General features: G+C 38.4%; 1 protein-coding gene across 3 annotated transcripts in view; it reads left to right on the top strand.

Moving 5' to 3' along the window:
- Positions 1-342: 342 nt before the first annotated feature.
- LOC134631096 (metabotropic glutamate receptor 8-like) overlaps positions 343-20,668 on the top strand; it is a 127,587-nt gene continuing 107,261 nt past the window's right edge. For 2 of the 3 annotated variants that reach the window (XM_063479075.1, XM_063479078.1), the window contains exons 1-2: positions 343-947; positions 5,721-6,522. In XM_063479075.1, the coding sequence (XP_063335145.1) occupies positions 5,872-6,522 (651 nt within the window). In that variant the 5' untranslated portion in view covers positions 343-947; positions 5,721-5,871. The remainder of the gene's footprint in view (positions 948-5,720; positions 6,523-20,668) is intronic. The other variant, XM_063479077.1, reaches the window with a different exon arrangement.

Below are 20,668 nucleotides of genomic sequence, written 5' to 3'. Positions count from 1 at the left end.
ATACCTGAATAAAAATGTAAAAAATGTAAGACTATACAATTTCAGATTTAATATTCAAAATTAAGCCATAGATGCACACATTTAAAAGAATCTGGAGAACAAAAAAGCAAGGTCAGTAAAGGAATGTGTCTCATCAATTCTATCACATCGGAGAACCAGCATCTAGTTGTAACTACGGCTTGCATCCGCTAGGTGGCGTCTTTTCTCCATCTCTGCTGCTTTAACTTCGCAAACCCCTCTACCTGTGCAGTATTCTCTTAGCTTATTAACCTTATGTGTGACAGCACCAGTCGGGCTTCTTTTCTTCTCTTCTATGATGTGACTGGCATCATTTCAGTTTGGTCCAGGATCGTGCAGTCCCTGCACAAGTCTGTCACTGGTTCTGATACGGGAGAGCTTGATATGAAACTCTCATCAGCTTCGTGTGACGAGCACGAGAGCCGCCAGTGTTTCCTGTGACGCAGGCCAGCCGCACCACACTGCACTTTGGAGAGCTGCGAGAGGCGAAGAAAAGCGTGCGCTTCTCTCTTGTGGACGCAACCGGCTGCTCTTATAAGGTCTTTTCTCTGAATTGTCGGACACTTTGATATGAGACCAATCAGGACTGGAGAGGGAGGGTCCTGGGATTTTCCCGTGTGAGTCGAACCTACACTTGCAGGCGATCAGGGTTGATATTAACCTGAGGACATGACAAATTCTCTGACAGAACTATGATAAGCGCTAATCTCTAACTAAAGACACGGAGGAAAAGGGGGATTTTCACATCACTTTTTTGTTTGCGGATGCTGGATCGAAACTCAGTGGAGGAATTTGACAGAACAGGTTTTATGTGATGTTACTAACTGCTGGAGACACAAGACAACTGGCTGACTTGCGAAGCTGACGAAAAAACCTCTTCTTACTAGGATAAAAAAGATTCCTGAAGATTTACCGGTGATATTTGGCAGGTAAATTTTAATTACATTACATTTAAATTTTGTGTAAATGTAGCTACAAAGTATGTCGCATGTAATTGATAACGTTTTTGTGGTCTATGGGAACATGTTGGAGCTTCGCATTCTGCAGTCAATAATCAGTTAATCATTTAGTAGCAGTTTATAAAGCTGCCAGTTTGCTTCTCAAGCTGTTTGTATGTTTCAATTAAAAATAGATTTTGTGACTGTAGCTAGTTCTGAATGCATTTGACTCAATCGTGCACATGAGCCCACAGTGTACAGTGCTGGCACGCTTTTACGCCCCCCGTCCTTTTTTATGGACGGGTCTTGGTGACTTCGTGCGCATACCTGAAAAATGCTTGCGTGTTCTGCATGTTCCCACTGGGAAAATGTTCAGGCACGTGTGAGTGCGCTCAGCTTAAGAATCTATACTGTACTTAGGATGAAAGGTGTTTGCGCCCTATTATGATGAGTTTGCGTGTGCAAGGCTCACTAAGTGTGTGTCTTAATGGCAAAGAGGCGTAGAAAAAGGGGCAAATAAAAAAAAATAAAGCAGAATTAACTGAAGGAAAGGATAAAAGAAATCGGTGAGCTGCACAGAAACAAAGTGCAGCTCACAGAGACAATGCGTGTGTGTATATGTATGTATATATATATATATATATATATATATATAGATAGATAGATAGATAGATAATTTTTCTTTTTTTTTTTCTTTTTTTTTTCCATTGTGCAGCATCCAATAAGAAGTTGCTGGCTTTATCTATTTACCTGGAATCTACTGCCATCATCATCATCATCACCCATCATCTAGTTCTGATGGCTACAGCAAAGTTCATAAGGCAGGTAGAAACTCACAGTTCAACCATTGTTTAAATACACTTATAGCCAGGTGTATGTATGAACTTGAACAGACTTTGGTATATGAGGAAGGAAGGGTTGTTGCAATACTGGAATCTCCAGCTCAGTTTTGTTCCCTGGGGAAAACGGTAAAGAGGCATATTTAAAAATAAAGCTGAAAACAATACAAATAATAATAATGAGGATGGTGGTGATGATGATAATGATAATAATTATAATAAATCTGTCACAACACTATTTTAAAGGTGACTGGTGTAGAGCAAAAATTAAGTTAAGATACTAGTAAAGTGTGTATATTATATATATATATATTTTAATTCGGTTATTATAGTGCCAATAAACAAAACAAAAAACAAAACAAAACAAACAAAATAAAAACCACTCTCGGACTAATAAAGGCTATCTTATTTTATTATTATTATTATTTTTTTTTTTTTCATTTTTTCAGTGGTTGCCACAGCAGATGAGCGCTTGATTTGTCAAAGATTTTATGCTGGATAGGCTTCCTGACACAGTCCTCCCAATTATTCGGGCTTGGCACTGGCATTAAGAGTACATTAGCTTGTGTTCCCTGAGGCTGAGTTTGTGGCTACATGGTAACCTCTAATAGTTAAGCGGCTAACATTAATTTGTATCCTGGCCAGGTAAACATTTGTAACAACTGTTAAGAACTTATTGTTGAAACAGGAGCTTTACTGACTTCTCAAAATTCCTTCTAAAGTGTTGTTCATAATTGTGAATGCCAACTACTGTTAGTGAGAGGAGGTGCTGTGTGCCTGGCTGTCTACACCAGTGTTGTATTTGTCTCACCTGGAGGAAGCAAAGACAGCACTATTGGTATTGATTGTGTTATGAAAAAGTATCTAATCTGATATCTGTTAAATTTTAATACTGGTTAGTATCTGAGAATAATGTTTTGACAATCCTAATATTACGATTGTCTGTTGTTCTCCAAATACAAATTTGTCAGATTTTCCAAACTGGTGTTGTTCTTTTCTCTATAGTCTAAATGTGGTGTACTTTATTGTCTTTAGAACAACAACAGTGTCCGTCACTGTCACAAGGGCTCCTAAATGGAATACTAGTTGTTTCATCTGGAGAAGGTGAAGACTACTCAGTGTTGCTTATCTTTGTATACGCACTATTGTCTTATTTATAGGTTTATCCCCCAGAAAGAAATCTGCTGGCCTCTCAGCTTGCCTAGGTCCAGTTATTGTTAACCAGAGACAGATGGATAAAACGGAGTTAGCTACAAGTAAGTAAGAAACAAGCAGAAATTTTAGTGGCAATTGCAACCTTGGCCACAAGATGGCAGTAATGTACAGGATGGATACAAACAGGCAAGTAGCTTTATGCTAGCGTTGTCTGTGATGAAAGAAGAGAGACTGCATTACTTTGGTAAATTTTAATTTATGTATATTTTTAGATATGACAGGGAAAGCACTGCTGGCCTTGCTTGTCCTGACGGAATGCCACTAGTTTTAATATTTTCTAATGTATGATGACAATCTGGAGACCAGGTGAACTTTTTGGGGGGACTTAACCGTTAAATGAGTGGAGCAACAGGTGAAAAGTTTTTGCAGAAATGTCTATAATAACCCACCATCCCCAAGAAGTGCTGCAACTCAAACCTGGATGAAGGCGATGGGAAAATAAGAATAGCTTGATGGGTTTCCTTGTCCACTCACCACTACCCACTATTTTACACATGTACACCACCGTAGCTCCCTAAAACTCACACTGCACAAATTTATGGTCAGATTTGCATCTGCCACCCTCTCAAACACTACTCGGCTGTTCAACATACTCAAACCCACAAACCCGAATAAATCACCATATCATCTATATATGTTTCACAGCCTGGCACCCTAGTCAAAACCAGGATGTGGCAGGTGCTTTGCGGACTCCAAAGGGTATAACTGTGTATTGTAGAGAACCGTCTGGCATCACAGTGCCACCTGCCAAGAGCCTTTTAAGAGGTCCAGCTTAATCACAAAAGCTGCTAAGCCAACACTGTTCCCACAATCCTCCAATTGTGGAAGAGGGTGACTTTGAGACACTGTTCTTGTTCCTGTTCCTATAGTCTGTATAAAAATGGCCAAAGCTATGAGACTTATTGGCTAGTCGGAAGGAGGAACTCCATGAGCTACAGCTAAATTCTGCAATACCATGTGCCAACATATAGTTGTCCTCCTTTTGTAAATGTTGTCACTTCTCTTAGTTCACTGTATATGGATGTTGTTTTATGGAGTAAGAAACTGCCAAATCTACATCATATGTTAACATATGCATTTGGGATTGCATGTCAGAGAACAGAGACCAGAGACCCGTGTGAATAAATAAGACTAATCATGTCAGTTTGCTGTGACCCACTCAAATGTTTAAAACATGAGTTAAGCTTTGCCAGAATCTAAGAATTATTTCAGTTGCCCTGTACCATTGCCATAGATGGTCCATCAGCATCACTGATTTTGTTATCTGCTGCTACAGGCATGCCGGTGGAAATGCCAGCACATCACATGCAGGTTGGTGGTGAGAAAATGACGTCAAAGCAGTTTTTACTTTGGCGACTAAGTTTGAACCAGACAAATCATTGGTCAAAATATGGTTTCAGCATCTTTATGTGACACAGTCTGCTTCGTCATTTGCAGTAGAACATGGCAACGAAGTAATAAGTGTCACAAAAAATTTTTCTCCACTACAAAAATGCTGCTGCAATGTGCCAACAGACTAGTACTGGAAATGGGCACGGAAACTAACACCCTGTCACCTGGCTTTGGCTTTTTTATTCTTTTTTCTTTTGTTAAACCAACTTTTCATCCTTTTTGGGACTGCAGCCAGATTTTGTTTTGCAATCTTGCAGGCCCAGCGGTGTTTAAAATGGAAAGCACTGACACAACCCAGGATATTTTGTTTTTTATCATTGTTAAGCCATTTTTCTTGCAGGAGTTTCAGAGGCCAATGCACAATGCACACGAGCAAACACAAGCTCAGCTGGGCTAAAGCCAAATGACTTGAACTACCTCCCGTTCAGCAATAAAATGAACCTCCTGTTTCCAGTCTTTATCAAACTCAAAACTGTATCCTTGGAACGTGTTTGAGTGTTTGATCAAACCTCCTGAGCGTGCGCTGGCTTTCAGGGTGGTATGCACTGCAATAATGCTGAGAGATGCTGAGCTGATTAATCACCTGTGCAGAGAGTGTAAGTTGGTGCCTTGATCTTTTTGTACAACTGTTAGAAGGCCAAAAATATATAAAAACTTTACTAAAGCCTTTAGCACTACAGAAACATTAATTATTCCCATGAGAACTGCCTCTGCAAACATAATTGATGCACACATCAGCATCAGTAAAAACTTGTGACCAGCTTTGGTGCGCAGAAATGGACTGACACGATCCTCAAAAAAAATTAAATGGGGTATCTAGAATTCAGAGCAAAAGTTTTGTGGAATTACACTTTATATTATAACGCTCGGCTCATCTTTGCAGCTTAGACAGATGTTTTCAATGCCGCAATGGCAACTTTTTCAACTTTTATGAGTTGAAGCAGGGTTGTCTGAAGGAAGATGTGCTTACATCTGGTGTCACAAATCAGATAGTAGGAATGGCATTTTGCTCTCATAAGACCCTTTAATTGACCAGTGTTTCCCATATGTATTTTCTAAACGCTGAAAGTAGAGCCATGGGGATGTAATCACATCTTTGCTTTTTAAACACCGAGACAGAAACTCTGCTCCTGTAGGACTCTTTGTTGTTATTATTGAACAGAAAAGTTATTCTGGTATTTGGCAGCACAAATATTTAAAGGTTGTAAAGCAGAATAACAAAGAAACACCGTGGCATGCCTTTGCTCAGAAAAACTTGTGCAATCTCTTGTTTAAAGGTTTTTTATTTTTATTTATCTGGATTTATTTTTCTCTCAAGCAGGTCTCTGAAAGAATGTGAAGCTGGAGCTGTAGAGACAAGAAAGGTGTTCTTGCCACAGGAACCTGTACTACAGGAAATCTTCAAGGTCACTGCTCCAAAGTGGACCTGCCTGCAATGGTCAACCCTGCCCCAAGTGAAGGCATATTCCATGTTCTGGCCCAGCCTTCCGTTACCACACAGCCTGCACTGTCATTTGACTGTTGATTGTGTGATAATATCAACACTTACTTTTTCCACACCTCTTGTCACTGCAAAAATGGTGAGGGAGTCAAAGCCCCTGACTCTTTACAGTCACTGCTTTCTCTCTGTGCTGATGCTAAAGAGCTGCTGGCTGCAAGGTTCCAACTCCCAGAAGCATGCTGTGTTAGCAGACTCCCAGCAGGGCTCACAGGAGTATACCCATTCAATCCGCCTGGATGGCGACATCATTCTGGGTGGGTTGTTCCCTGTGCATTCCCGTGGTGAGAGGGGGTTGCCATGTGGTGAATTGAAGAAGGAGAAAGGCATCCATCGACTGGAGGCCATGCTATTTGCCATCGACCTCATCAACAAAGACCCAGACCTGCTGCCCAATGTGACACTTGGGGCACGAATCTTGGACACATGTTCACGTGACACCTATGCCCTGGAGCAGTCCCTTACTTTTGTCCAGGCACTAATTGAGAGGGATGGCTCTGATGTTCGCTGCGCTAATGGTGATCCTCCCATCTTTGCGAAGCCAGATAAAGTTGTGGGAGTCATCGGCGCATCGGCCAGCTCTGTATCGATCATGGTGGCGAACATCCTGCGACTGTTCAAGGTACAAGAATGCTGTGTGATTCCTTGAAGTTTTTTGTTTGTTTGTTTTTAAGAATAATGCTTGGTTATAGCAGTGATTCAAGGAGTGGTTAGGTTAGGTTTGTGTATCGGTTTTTGGTGTTAGGTTGGGTCAGTCAACAGAAGTTTGTGGTTGTTGGAGTACTTCATTGTACCTCACCATATGCTTGGTAGTCCTAGTGCTTGTAAGGACCAGTCTCTAAAGCCATAAATTCTGAATATATATGTCAATAAATACTTGTATGAACAATCAAATGTTATTTAATTAACATTTAACAGCTTCATACACTGTCACTAACTCCATGACAACTCCAAGAGTTAGAAAGCTAATATTGTTATCTCAAAATAATGTTTAGAATCATTATTTTTACTAATGACTTTTTAACTGAAAGAACATTTATACCCATTAAGTTGATAAAGTAAATCATCTGTATATACAAGCAAGATACAGAATCTTCTGTATGTCAGTTTAATGCTAAATGTACTTGTTGAAAGCATGTAAAATATTTAAATGTAGAGAGATTTATTGTGTCAATCAATCTGAAGTGTATTTTAAGATGTAAACATTGCAAAACACAAAAGTCAGGTTGTACACATTGTACACCTCAGTACTGACCTCAGTAAATACTTTGATAAGTTTATGGCCTCCACCACTAGCTTCAGGTCTTATCTAATAAATAATTACATTTATTTTCATTAATTGTGAATCCATCTAAAATTAAATCCACAGTTAATCAGGGTATGCTACTGGGGATGACTGCCCTGTGACTGATGAGTTGCTACCATTTGCTATGCAGTGTCATGGTTCCTAAGATAATAAGATTCAGTCCTTGCTTGTCATGTCCACTATGAAAAAACAAGATACTTCGCATGGGATCTTTTATGTACAGCCTTTGGTCTTACAGTGTATATAAATTATCTGTCAGACACCTTTTTTTAAAACCAGATATTATAATATCACAACATCTTCATCTTTGGGAAAACCTCTGGGAGTTTATCCTGCAAAAAATTTGAATATGCTGACAAAAGCATCTTTAACCCAAAACAGAGGGACAGGTCTATATTTGGTGTGAGAAGCAGATTACTGGGTGTTTTCACAGCCTGGCTAAATCTTCTGTTGACCTCCGCAGTGTGAAAAGATTCACAGTGTGAAGAAAAAATTGACTTGTCAGCAGCTGTGGATTCAAAAAATCTCCAAGCTGCTTGAGTCAAGTAAGGTGAACATATTTTCATTTGAGACGATGCGCTGATTATATGAATAAACATTAGTGATGTGCCTGTCCTTGATATAAACCATAGTGATGTTAGTAAATGCAGAAAGCATCTTTGAGTTGTTCAACCAATCATGTTTAAAAAGCACAAGAAAATCTGACTCCTTGGGGCCAAAATATTAAGAAACAAGGCAAAGAAAGGAGTCAAAACTTTTGCACACTTCTGTATCTGCTAAAGATTTCTCTTTGCAAAAATCACAATTTAAGACATTGAAGTACATTTTAATTCTGTGATATTGCAATCATCTTCTATTCAGTCATGATCCATTGTGTAACATGTATGAGGTGGAAAGTTAATCATTTACCTTTGTAAATTAACTTGACAATGAAGTAGGAGACATTTTCCTCTACTGTTTGGTAATTTACGAAGATACATTTTATTTTACATGCCTGTCAAATGCTTTCACCATCGTACAATGCTGTGATTGCAGCCATTTCCCAACTCTCTGTGAATGGTACTCATGACCATTGATCAGTGGTTGTTGATCAATGGTCTTTGATCAGTAGTTGTTGATCAATGGTCATGAGAATTTGTATATTAATGATCAGGGAACTGACCTCACAGTCCATTGTTCATTCAGTGGGGCAAGTTTCAGTCATTGTGCAAATGTACTGTTTATAAGGTTGGGGAAACCTGCAGTCAGCTGAGACTGAAGAAATCACTTGGATGAGTGACGAAACATTTCTCCTACTGAAAACGCTACGTCCAGATGAACAGAATCAACCTTTTGGGATTTCCTTTCCTGGATTATTGAGCATGCATCACGACATAAAAAAAACCTCATTAAACATTATTGGAAAATTGTACATAAAGTATCAAATAATAATTATTCTACAGAAAAATGTTCCCAAGCACTGTTAAATGGATTAATAATACTGTTGCATATGTTTAAGTTTGAGCTTGTTTTAAATACTTAACATTCTGTTGAATGTCCAGCAGCATATTCTGGACCACATATCTCTATAAAAAAAAACCCACAAAAAAAAGTTAATGAGACACAGGCCTACATCTTGATTTTTGTTTGTTTGTTTGTTTTAAAGTGTAACATATTAAATATATTAATAACAAAAGAAAAATCAGCTTAATCAAAAACACTGAGCAGTGTGTGATATGGTATGATATGTTTAACTGTCAATATCTACAGGGGGATTCAAATCATTAATCTTAAGTCATTGCTAATTGTACTAATTAACAAAATTTTTACACTCCAGCTTCTCTAAATTGTTAGCTAAGGTGGTTAGCAAGTTGAAACTCGTCTTTTCCCATGATAAATCACGATTGTTTACTTGCTAATGCAAATTGGGTTTCCATACATCATGTGGAAGGGAGTCGGAGACAGCTTGACTTGTATGCTAGTCTTGCATCGGTTTACCATGAAAGATCAGAGGTTTATCAACAGTGTGCATGCATAAACCACCAGAAAAAAACTCTGGGTTTTTCAGCTTGCCCTGTTTCCGCCATTGTTAAAACCCTTAAAATGGAGACTAATCTAAGCTAGCCTGCTTTCCTATGACTATGAAACAAGCAGCGCTTTCAGCAACAATAGCTGACTGCGCCCACCAGATGTCAGTAATGTACAGGATTGATTCCAAAAGGCGTGGCGCTTGTAAGAGCATGTTCTGATATGAAGGAACACGTTTTAATTTGTTTGTTTTTAGATTTGTCACGGCAAGCACTTATTGCCTTGCTCTAAAGCTGACAACTGCTTGCTCTCTGATATTCTTGTTGCATTGGTAACCTTACAACCATAACCATATGCCAGTCAATAATATCCTGCTCTCTCTTTGGCAGCCACTGGAGTTGCTGGTCTGAAATGTCAAAAACCTTTACTTCATATACCACCCACTTCATGTCACCACTGGTTGTTTTTCCCGTAATCACTCAAAGTTGCTGAATGTTCTTGACTTTCTATGATCTCTGGTCAACATGCCAATGCTAATGGCTTCCAGTTGAGGATGTAGCTTCAGTTTTATCCTTCTCTCAGCTGGATACAGAATAGACAACATGTTTATCACTGACAAAACGTTGATCTCAGCTGTTGCCTCATTCTCTGCACAGACAAACTGTGTCTGAAGGCAGCGAGTTGCTGTGCACAGCAGCAGACATACTCCACTGCGTTAAATTAGTCATGAAGTGTATGATTTTAATGTGTGTGTGTGTGTGTGTGTGTGTGTGTGTGTGTGTGTGTGTGTGTGTGTGTGTGTGTATTAGAACCCTAACAGCTTAATGAGGACGGAAAGGCCCAACAACATCGCTTATCTAAAATTAGCCAGAGATGCCTCTGGGGGCGGTGGGGGAGGGGGTGGTGGTGGTGATGGGAATAGCCAGATAATGCTGACGCAGAGGTTTCCTCACCAGTGCTGTCACAGCCTTCAGCTATACTCACAGCACTGAGAGATAACAAGGCTTATTGAAAAGGCTCTTTTTAGTTGAGGATACTCTGAGTAAAGACACTACGATAGGCATCCTACTTATACCCCATTTGGTCATAACTAAATAAAAATAGTGTAACCACATATCCATATCCAGATTCTGGATCCAGATAGAGTTGTATTGTTTTTAAGCACTTGACTCATATTTTTAATGAGTGTGCTATTTCACAAAATGAACATTCTCAATACAATCATGGACTGTATATAAATTAATTTCCATGACATTACCCATTTGTTAGTTATGTGCTGTTGTGAAACCCTGTGTTTAGCGGGGGGTTTTCCCCATCAACCACTTGATGTTTTGAAACCAGGCTTGATAAAATGCACTGCACATTCACAAAGTGGCAACTTTATAAAAGGGATACAACTTACTGAAATTGTATTCAATATGGCTTCAGAACTACCAGCTTAAACTCATGGAAACTGTTTACTGAAGTCAAACATCACGTGACTCTGTACAAGCCATCATCCTTTTCAAACCACAACTTTCTGGCAATTAGAAAAAAATGCAGGTGTAAGAAAGGTCTTGTTATCACTAATATCATTTTACAGATTACTTGGGGACAAACAGAAACACAACTATGAAACATTTTATTGTGACTTGTAAAATTAGTGATCCTTTTTATACAGGTCATGGTCATAATGTGTTTATATGGTAAAGAATTTTAGGCTTAATTTTCCATTACTAACACACAGCAGTAAGTGATAATCAGTAATTTCAATAATCAGTCATCCATAGTGCCTAAATTGCTGTTAATGGGATTGTGCTGATCTCGTTCCTTCTCTCCAGAGGATGAACCTTTTGATGACTTTACAGCCTTTCTTCTTTTTCAACCTTTTACTCCTGAGGTGAAATGTGACAATTTTATTTCCTCCATCAGTAAAAAATATTAATATTTCCAGTCTTGATTGCAAAGAGATTTGCTTTTAATAAAAGCATTTTTCTTCCTCTTCAGACACTTCACTGAGGATATAAGGGGTGAGATATTCCATCTGAAACTGTGATATCCTCTAAGTCCATTTGCATAATATTTGCACATCCTTTTCACACTGTAACACACAGCGTGAGCACAGTCTTGTGTTCAGGACACTCTGCTGCTACATTCCTTCATGCTGCTGCGTTATATTTCCGTCTCTGCTGTCTGCGTGGGAGGAACTCAACCATGGTGTCTGTGTTTTGAATCTGCTGCAGGTTTAGCCAAAAACACAAAATAAAAAAGGAATCAGGTGAGAAAGTACCAGAAAGAGCAATGAAAACAGAAAGAACCTTCTTATACCCTTCTATTTGAACAGTCAGACGAAGAAAAAGATCTAAGCCTCCAGTGTCATGACTGGATATCCAGTTCACAGAAAATGGCCATCAGTCTCCCAGCACTACAACAGCATGGTAATATCAAATGTAAACAAACCACCAAATCCATTCCAATTCTGATAAAAGTAATTATCAGGAGATTCATCGCATCTGGATACAGTGGTGTTCAGAAGCTAACTACTATAGGAAATACATTGTTGGGTTGTAACAGTATTGATATTTATCCTGAGCTACAAGATTTTTGTCATGGTTCCTGTTATGTTAAATTTGATAGTTTCACTGATGACATATTTTTTGTACATGTTCTAAATGTGTTTACGAAAAATCTTCAGTTTACTTGTGAGTTTAGCAAGGATAAAATACATTTACTCAATATGTGGGTCATTTTAAATAATGGGGCACTTTCTACTGCTACTTTCTAATACAGTGGCTTGCAAAAGTATTTGGCCCCCTTGAACTTTTCCACATTTTGTCACATTACAGCCACAAACATGAATCAATTTCATTGGAATTCCACGTGAAAGACCAATACAAAGTGGTGTACACGTGAGAAGTGGAACGAAAATCATACATGATTCCAAACATTTTTTACAAATAAATAACTGCAAAGTGGGGTGTGCGTAATTATTCAGCCCCCTTTGGTCTGAGTGCAGTCAGTTGCCCATAGACATTGCCTGATGAGTGCTAATGACTAAATAGAGTGCACCTGTGTGTAATCTAATGTCAGTACAAATACAGCTGCTCTGTGATGGCCTCAGAGGTTGTCTAAGAGAATATTGGGAGCAACAACACCATGAAGTCCAAAGAACACACCAGACAGGTCAGGGATCAAGTTATTGAGAAATTTAAAGCAGGCTTAGGCTACAAAAAGATTTCCCAAGCCTTGAACATCCCACGGAGCACTGTTCAAGCGATCATTCAGAAATGGAAGGAGTATCAAAATCAAAGGCCAAAATGCAAAACGCTATGTGTGGCGGAAAACTAACACTGCACATCACTCTGAACACACCATCCCCACTGTCAAATATGGTGGTGGCAGCATCATGCTCTGGGGGTGCTTCTCTTCAGCAGGGACAGGGAAGCTGGTCAGAGTTGATGGGAAGATGGATGGAGCCAAATACAGGGCAATCTTGGAAGAAAACCTCTTGGAGTCTGCCAAAGACTTGAGACTGGGGCGGAGGTTCACCTTCCAGCAGGACAACGACCCTAAACATAAAGCCAGGGTAACAATGGAATGGTTTAAAACAAAACATATCCATGTGTTAGAATGGCCCAGTCAAAGTCCAGATCTAAATCCAATCGAGAATCTGTGGCAAGATCTGAAAACTGCTGTTCACAAACGCTGTCCATCTAATCTGACTGAGCTGGAGCTGTTTTGCAAAGAAGAATGGGCAAGGATTTCAGTCTGTAGATGTGCAAAGCTGGTAGAGACATACCCTAAAAGACTGGCAGCTGTAATTGCAGAAAAAGGTGGTTCTACAAAGTATTGACTCAGGGGGCTGAATAATTACGCACACCCCACTTTGCAGTTATTTATTTGTAAAAAATGTTTGGAATCATGTATGATTTTCGTTCCACTTCTCATGTGTACACCACTTTGTATTGGTCTTTCACGTGGAATTCCAATAAAATTGATTCATGTTTGTGGCTGTAATGTGACAAAATGTGGAAAAGTTCAAGGGGGCCGAATACTTTTCAAGCCACTGTATACTGTTGTTGGTCAATAGCATGCATACTAAAGCGTTTAAGAAGGGTTCACCTAAAAGCCAGTTGAGGACATTGTATCAAACAAGAGAAGAATTTATAGCAAAAGCAGTTGATTTCTTTTAGTAGATGAGAGAAGTCAGTCACTTGGTGACCTTGCCCTTGTAGCTTTACAGATTGACACTTCTGTCAATCGGAAGGAAATAATAATCACTGGACTGTGATCGGGTCAGAATCTTTGGATTGGTGTGTTTACATGAAGCATTTTTATTCCAATCAGATTTTTAAACTGGTTACTTGTCATACACCTCTCCAACATAAGCAGCAGTTCTGTGGCTAGAGACCTCTAGCTTTGTCTTATCTGACCAAAGGGCACACTTTCAGCATGCATAGTGTTTCTCCAGGTTTTCCCTGGCATACTTCAGTCTGGCTAGAAGACTCCTGCGTAAGTGGAGTTTTTCTTGCTCTCCAACCGCAGTCCATTCCTGTGCAGGGTTTAAGTGATTGTCTGCTTTGAGACTACAATTCCAGACTTGGCTAAGTCATTCATTAGTGTGTTGACAGTTATCTTGGGTCTTTACACACAGCTCTCACGAGTTTTTGGTCCAGTGTTTCAAATATTGACAAGGATGACACAGCTAATTATTAGGTTTGGGTGGGGGGGGGGGGGGGGGGGGGGGGGGGGGGGCGGGGGATGGGGGTCATTGCGTTTTCACATAAGGTGACGTAGGTAGCTTAAACTACCTAATTTGTTTGATGAGCTAAAATATGAAAGTGTGACAGATGCGCAAAAAAATGTATTATCCTACCCTTATCAAACGACCATTTCCGGGTTCATTTCACACTCTGCGTCTTCAAAATGTGAAATGGACATATTGAACTGGCACGTCTCCTACATGTTTTGCTGTGATATTGGGCTGGTATGTCCCTTTATCTTCTGTTGCTTGCTTTGATGACTTGTCAAGGAGTTTGAAACATCTCAAAATGTTTTCTTGAATATGACAGTGAGTTTACTGTACTCACACGGCCTCTGCATAGAGCCAATTGTGATATGGTGGAATGGGAGATTTGCATCATTGATGCATGTGCAAATGCACAATGCTATCATGTCAATATGGGCCGAAATCTAAGAGGAATTTTTTCAGGACTTTATTGGAAATGTGTACCATGAAGAATTAAAGCACCTTTGAAGGCAAAGGGGATCCAAACCTTTTTGGCAAGTTGTCTCAAATACAGTACCAGTGAGAGTATTTCTATGGTAAACATTCTTATGAAGTGACACAACCATCTTGACCTGAACTGAATACTGGCTAAAAACCAAGAGTAGGTGGCACTGGAGGTTTAACAATTTGTTAATGATATCGTTGAATATCTAACAGTGTGACCTCTTAGTGGCACCATCACACAAGACCATCTCTTAATAATGTCCTAAAACTGTGAATGTGAGGGTGAAATCACTCCTGCCTCTATAAAAATGAATGCACACTGGAGGTGTCCTCTGGCTATTCTGTCGTGATTACCTAATCACGCTATTGTTTGATAACAAATGAAATTGTGAGAGGAAAGAAATATAGGAGAGGGTGGACAGAATTGAATTGGAGGGAGAATTGTAGGGAGCACTGTAGTAGCAATTCATTAGTGTTTAGTTGATAATCACAACCTCATTATGCTGTCTGAAGCTGTCATCCTCTCTTTTTGTCTTTGTGTTAATAAAGCTTTTCATAACTTATTTTTATGGTTTCAATTTGTAGTTCATCCAGTTTTTTTAATGAAATAATTTGTAAACTGTCAGACTTTAACCAGACAGATATACTGTGTATCATGCAAGGTAATACATGGAGATATTCTCATCCTAGTTATATTGGTCAAAACAAAAGCTGCACAATGTGAACACTAAAAAAAGGTAAAAGTACCAGAAAATATTGTAGTTAATATCAATAATCAATCAATCAATAAAAGCCTTCACAATAACAAAAGGTTTGTAAAAGTCTCCACTTAAAATTTAACTTTGTCAGTAAAGTTAAATTTGTTTTTATCTTATTATTGAACTCGAGTTTGCTAATAAAGACAATGTCAATTTTTCACTTTCTGTGGAAGTCTGCAAAGTGATTATTTTTAGTTTTGCACAGTTATATCAACATTGTTTTCCTCAGACCTTTACCATCTCTGTGTAAACGTATTGCACTTTCTCTTGTTTTTTCTCAGCCTTTCTCAAATGTATAAAAAGGCCATTATTCTTCCACTGGGTACCAAATCTTAGCCATTTAGGAATAAAACAGCCCTGAGTAGGGTGGGGTTAATGCTCGAAAATCTCAAGCTGCTGTTGGTGGTCAGTATGACCTGCAGAGATCATCTATGATCAACTGAACCGGAATAATGGTCAGAGGTCTGCTGATTTTAAGAAAAGACTCATATTCAAGCATGCGCAAATTTCATTTTTGTTACACAGACTTCATCTTTGATTCAGAGCCACATCATTTCAGAATGATAGTTGAGCAAAGTGGTGTGATGGTGTTTGGGGAAATTAGATTAGTAAGTCATGTTGACTTCACACAATTACAACCTGTAGGTGTGAAACTCCAATTTAGAGGGCTGTTTGGTAAATTGACATAACTTCAACACAGATGCAGAATAAGATAAACTACTGTTTGTAGTTGGATATTACATCACGTAAGCCACTTCTTTCTTATAGTCATTTCTTCCTGTTCAGTGAAATTATGGTTAAGCTTTATAATTTAAATAAAATGGTGAAATTGTCTTTAATGAAAAGTGCAATGCTTTCTGCCAATACACTTGAATTGACTCATTTGTGGCTTTGAATGAAACTAACTGATGTAGAAAATACTAAAATTTACAGTATACACACCCAACGTGCACCCTCTGTTTTTTTTTTTTTTCTTAAGTTGTACTCAACACGACAAAATAAAAACAAAAATCCCCTGTCCAAAGATAATACAACAGAATGGCTGAATAAGAAAATAGCCAAGATGTTTCAGTGAAACTGAAATGAAACAACATTGCAAAGAAAAGTGGGTCAAAATTCCTCCACAATGAGAGTCTGCACAAGTCATACAGAAGACGACTGAAGTTACTTGGTTATTGCTGATAAAAGTGGTTCTACAAGCCAGTGTACTGCATCATGTGATACTATACATATGCGGTTTTATTTAAATAGAACCTAGTAAAGACCAGATATTTTTATGTCTTCAAACATAAAATCTTAGAATTTAAAGAGGGTGAGCTTTCTTTTTCACAACAGAGGTTTCTTGTTTTTATTTAGCCAAATAATAATAATATTAACAATAATAATAATATTGATGATGATGATGATGATGATGATGATGATGATGATAATAATAATAATCAGCTAGTCCCACATAACTGAGTCACATTTCATTTTATTTTTATCTTGATGGGGAAAAAATAATAATGGAGAAAAATCAGCATAATAAAATAGTCATTCTATGCAGACCTGTTTCCTACCAACAGTATATGCTGTAGATAGAAATCAGTTTTGGTAAAAGGCAGAACGTGACAGGATGCTTCAGGAAGGACTGGGAAAAACTGGGAACCTATCATGTGATAATATTGCATCACTGCCTAGCTGGCTGTGTGAACTGAAGCATTACTAAAAGATGGAGGGAAAGTTCTCAGCTCTTGATTGGTGGATGGGAGCCCTACAGGCAACTGCTTACGCAACAGGAATAAGTGCGACTCCTCTTCTGTCTCCTCAAATTGTTATTTTAGATTTGGATCAAGACATGCTCAAGGAAGTGAAACCCCCTACAGTGAGTCACAACTGCAACTGGTTTGTTGACCACTGACCCACTCTTTATCATTCTCTCAACACTTTATTACTGCTTAGAGACAATCTAACCCAGTGTAAGTGAAGTGTGATGTCATTTGAAGTTTTGACTTATGGGTCATTCAATCTTAAATGGAATGACCCATAAGCTTGACCATCTGATTTGAATAAAAATTTTGTGGTCCAGATTTTGAACATATAAAATGAGTGTTTCAATGAGAGCTTCATATATCAAAGAAATGAAAACTTTTCAAGATATAATTTTTTAAAAAATGGTCTGTCAACCCACACATCTTTTGCACATTGAAATGGTTTGCTGTGTCTCCCACTGTCAAGAGGACATTCCAGGATTCAGACAGAGGAGAGACTAGAGTCTAGACTCTAGAGTCAGAGACTAGAGTCAGAGACTCTAGGAGATCTGGAAACCTCTAGAAAGTCTTTAATTCTTCAGCAGAACCAGTATCTGCAGCTTTGTGTGACAAAGTAACCTACAAAATAACCTCCAGCAGATTACTGGTGTGAATGTGTTTGACCAAACAATCAGAAACAAACTTCATGAGGGTGGCCTCTGAAGGTTGTAAAACAGCTAACTGATCATTTGCAGAGAAATGTCCTTTTTAAGTAGTATCAGTTGGGTATTAAAGGTACTGCATAGCACAAGTTTCAGTCATACAGGGATTAAAATAAGTATTGAACATGTCACCAGTTTTCTAAGTAAATATATTTCTAAAGGTGCTATTACAATCAAATTCTCACCAGATATCAACAACCACACTCATTCATCTTCATCAACCTGGTAGATGTTAGAAGATTTTTTGTCAAGAATATCTCTTTTCTATTTATCTATTTTCCATTCATCCTTCCTTCAATTATATGAAGCGTGCCAGTATCATATGCTGAAAAACTGAAAAATTACTGATAGATTTCAGCTTGTGTTACGCCTTCTCGTGCCTTTTTGCACTTCCTTTTCTTTATGTCTTCAATTACTTTTTCCCTATGTCATTTTTCATTATGACACATACCATATCCAAAAAGGTTGATTCTGTTCATCTGGACATAGCATTTTTAGTGGGAGAAACATTTCGTCACTCATCCAAGTGACTGAAAACTGAAGAAGTCACTTGGATGAGTGATGAAACATTTCTCCCATTGAAAAGGCTTCATCAAGATGAACAGAATCAACCTTTTGGAATTTTCTTGCCTGGATGATTGAGCATGCGTCAAGACACATAACATAATTTATGGATGTCTATGGTTTGATTGAAAGGGTTGTTACAAACATTGCGAATTTCATGTAAGCAGCAGTTGTAGACATATATTTGCTTAGAAAATCGCTGACTTGTTCAATACTTATTTTACCCGCTGTATCTGTCTAATAAAATCCAGTTTGTTCATGTAAATGGGGAGTCTGCTTCACACACAAAGATTAATACTGGAGTTTGACAGGTTTCTGTGCTCTGACCATTCGAATGCATAGCCTACATTTTCCTTGCTAGAAAGAAAGCCAGATAACAAACACCATTTAGTTAAAGTGCAGGAATGTCTTAACCTCCTAGGACCTGGCATTTTGGGTTATTTAGACCAAAATACTCAATTTTGCTCAACATGGACCTGATATCCACTTACGAGGACATTATACTGCTACTGTTCTATCAAAATTTTAAACAAATATCCTCATATGTGGCTCTTATTTTTCTTAAAAACAAAAATAAGGTAAAAAAAAAAAATCTGGTATTTCTTTGTTTTTACATTCATTGGGCCCCAATATGCCCAAATATCAAAGAGAAATTAAAAATGCATGCCGTGGAAGAGTTCGGGTCTTAGGAGGTTAAAGACATAAAAACTTGGATGTTCTCTAATCTCTAATCTTGAATTTAGTTTTATCTGAATTCAAATTAAACTGAGGGTATGTACTTGGCCCTATAAATCTTGGAAACAGTGTCTAACCAGATACTTGATCTGGATAGCATTAACTTGGCCTCTAGTAACACTGTTAGGAATCTTGGATTGTATTATTTTAGGGTCTTTACACTACAATAGAAAAAATGCCTTGAGGCAACTGTTGTTGTGATTTGGCAGTATATAAATAAAACTGAATTGAGTTGAATTTGCCTGAGGGCCTGACATCTTTTAGTAGGCTCTGTGCTCACTGCCTGGGACAGTGAAGCTCGATTTGCATTTGCCATAGACTAACAGAACAACACTGGCGCACTGTGCTTTTCACAGATGAGAACAAATTTTCCCTGAGCACATGTGACAGGTGTGAATTCATCTGGAGATGCCACGAAGAATGATATCCTGCCTGTAACACAATTCTGCATGAACAGCCTGGGTTCCTGAGAGTATGCAGGCATATCTTGAAGGATGAATGAATTGATACCATTGACTGGCCTCCATGGTCACTTGACCTTAATCCAGTAGAACACCTCATTATGTGTCGGTCCATCCAATTCTGCCAGGTTTACACTTCAGACTGTTTAGAAGCTCAGTGATGCCCCTGTCCAGATCTGGAAGGAGCCATCATCTGGAGCATGCCAAAAAAAACTATTGAGTTTTTTCCATTTTTAATTGCTATAATAAAATTTTAGCTAAATGGACTAGCATGGTATATCATTTATTCATTTTGATTTTTAGAGTGTATTTGAATACAACCCTCTGTAGGCTGATAATTTTCATTTCCATCAAATAACATGGCATCCTTTCTAACACATTACTCGGTTCAGCATAAGTATCCAGGATGATTTTTTTCTTCCCATTGACATGCGTGTTTTCAAAGTGTTCCTTTAATTCTTTTAGCAGTGTAAGTTGACTCAAAAAAAGGAACATGCAACTATTTCAATTAATGTCAAGTCTTAGCCTGGGCATTTACATGTAGTTTGACTTTGAAATTGCTAAAATGCCTTCCAGTTAATTATTTCTTACTCTGGAGGCTTTCATTCAGCCTTATTTCCCCACTCCAGCACTTCTTTGCCTTTCTCACTCCCCTCTTGTCCATCTCAGAGAATTTCAATTAACATGACTCTTTTACCTCTCCTGTTGGAACTGAACATGCATTGTCTATAGACCTTCTGAATGTCAATGCAGCTGCAACTCATTCATAACCACCAACCAATGTATCGCCAATCTTTTCACTTCACCTTATAGATTTGCGCTGCAGGAGTGTATATCATACATGCCAACCCTCCCGATTTTTCCGGGAGAATCCCGAATTTCAATGCCCCTCCCGAAAATCTCCTGGAGCCACCATTCTCCCGATTTTCCACCCGGACAACAAAATTGAAAAACCATATCCCAGATTGGCCCAGCCAATTCCAGTTTCCAACAATGGCTACTACTACTGCAGCTACTTAGTTTTAATAATACTCTTATTATTCTTTCTGGGTCGCAAAATAAACTTTTAACATATTTTCAGGTGAGAATGTAGCTGTGTAAACTTCAAATAACTTAAACATGTTATTGTTTGGCCTTTTACAGTGTTTTATTTGTTCGTGAGTAAATCGGTTTGGCTGAGATTAAAGTTATTAGATTAGATTAGATTAAATAAAACTTATCAATCCCTCGGGAGGGTTCCTCTGGGGTTTTCACACAGCTGAAAAAATGTCAA

The sequence above is a fragment of the Pelmatolapia mariae genome, linkage group LG7 (genome assembly GCF_036321145.2).
Source record: "Pelmatolapia mariae isolate MD_Pm_ZW linkage group LG7, Pm_UMD_F_2, whole genome shotgun sequence".
Classification (NCBI taxonomy): Eukaryota; Metazoa; Chordata; class Actinopteri; order Cichliformes; family Cichlidae; genus Pelmatolapia; species Pelmatolapia mariae.
Note: the sequence above shows the minus strand (reverse complement) of the source record. Positions and strands in the feature narration are given on the sequence as shown.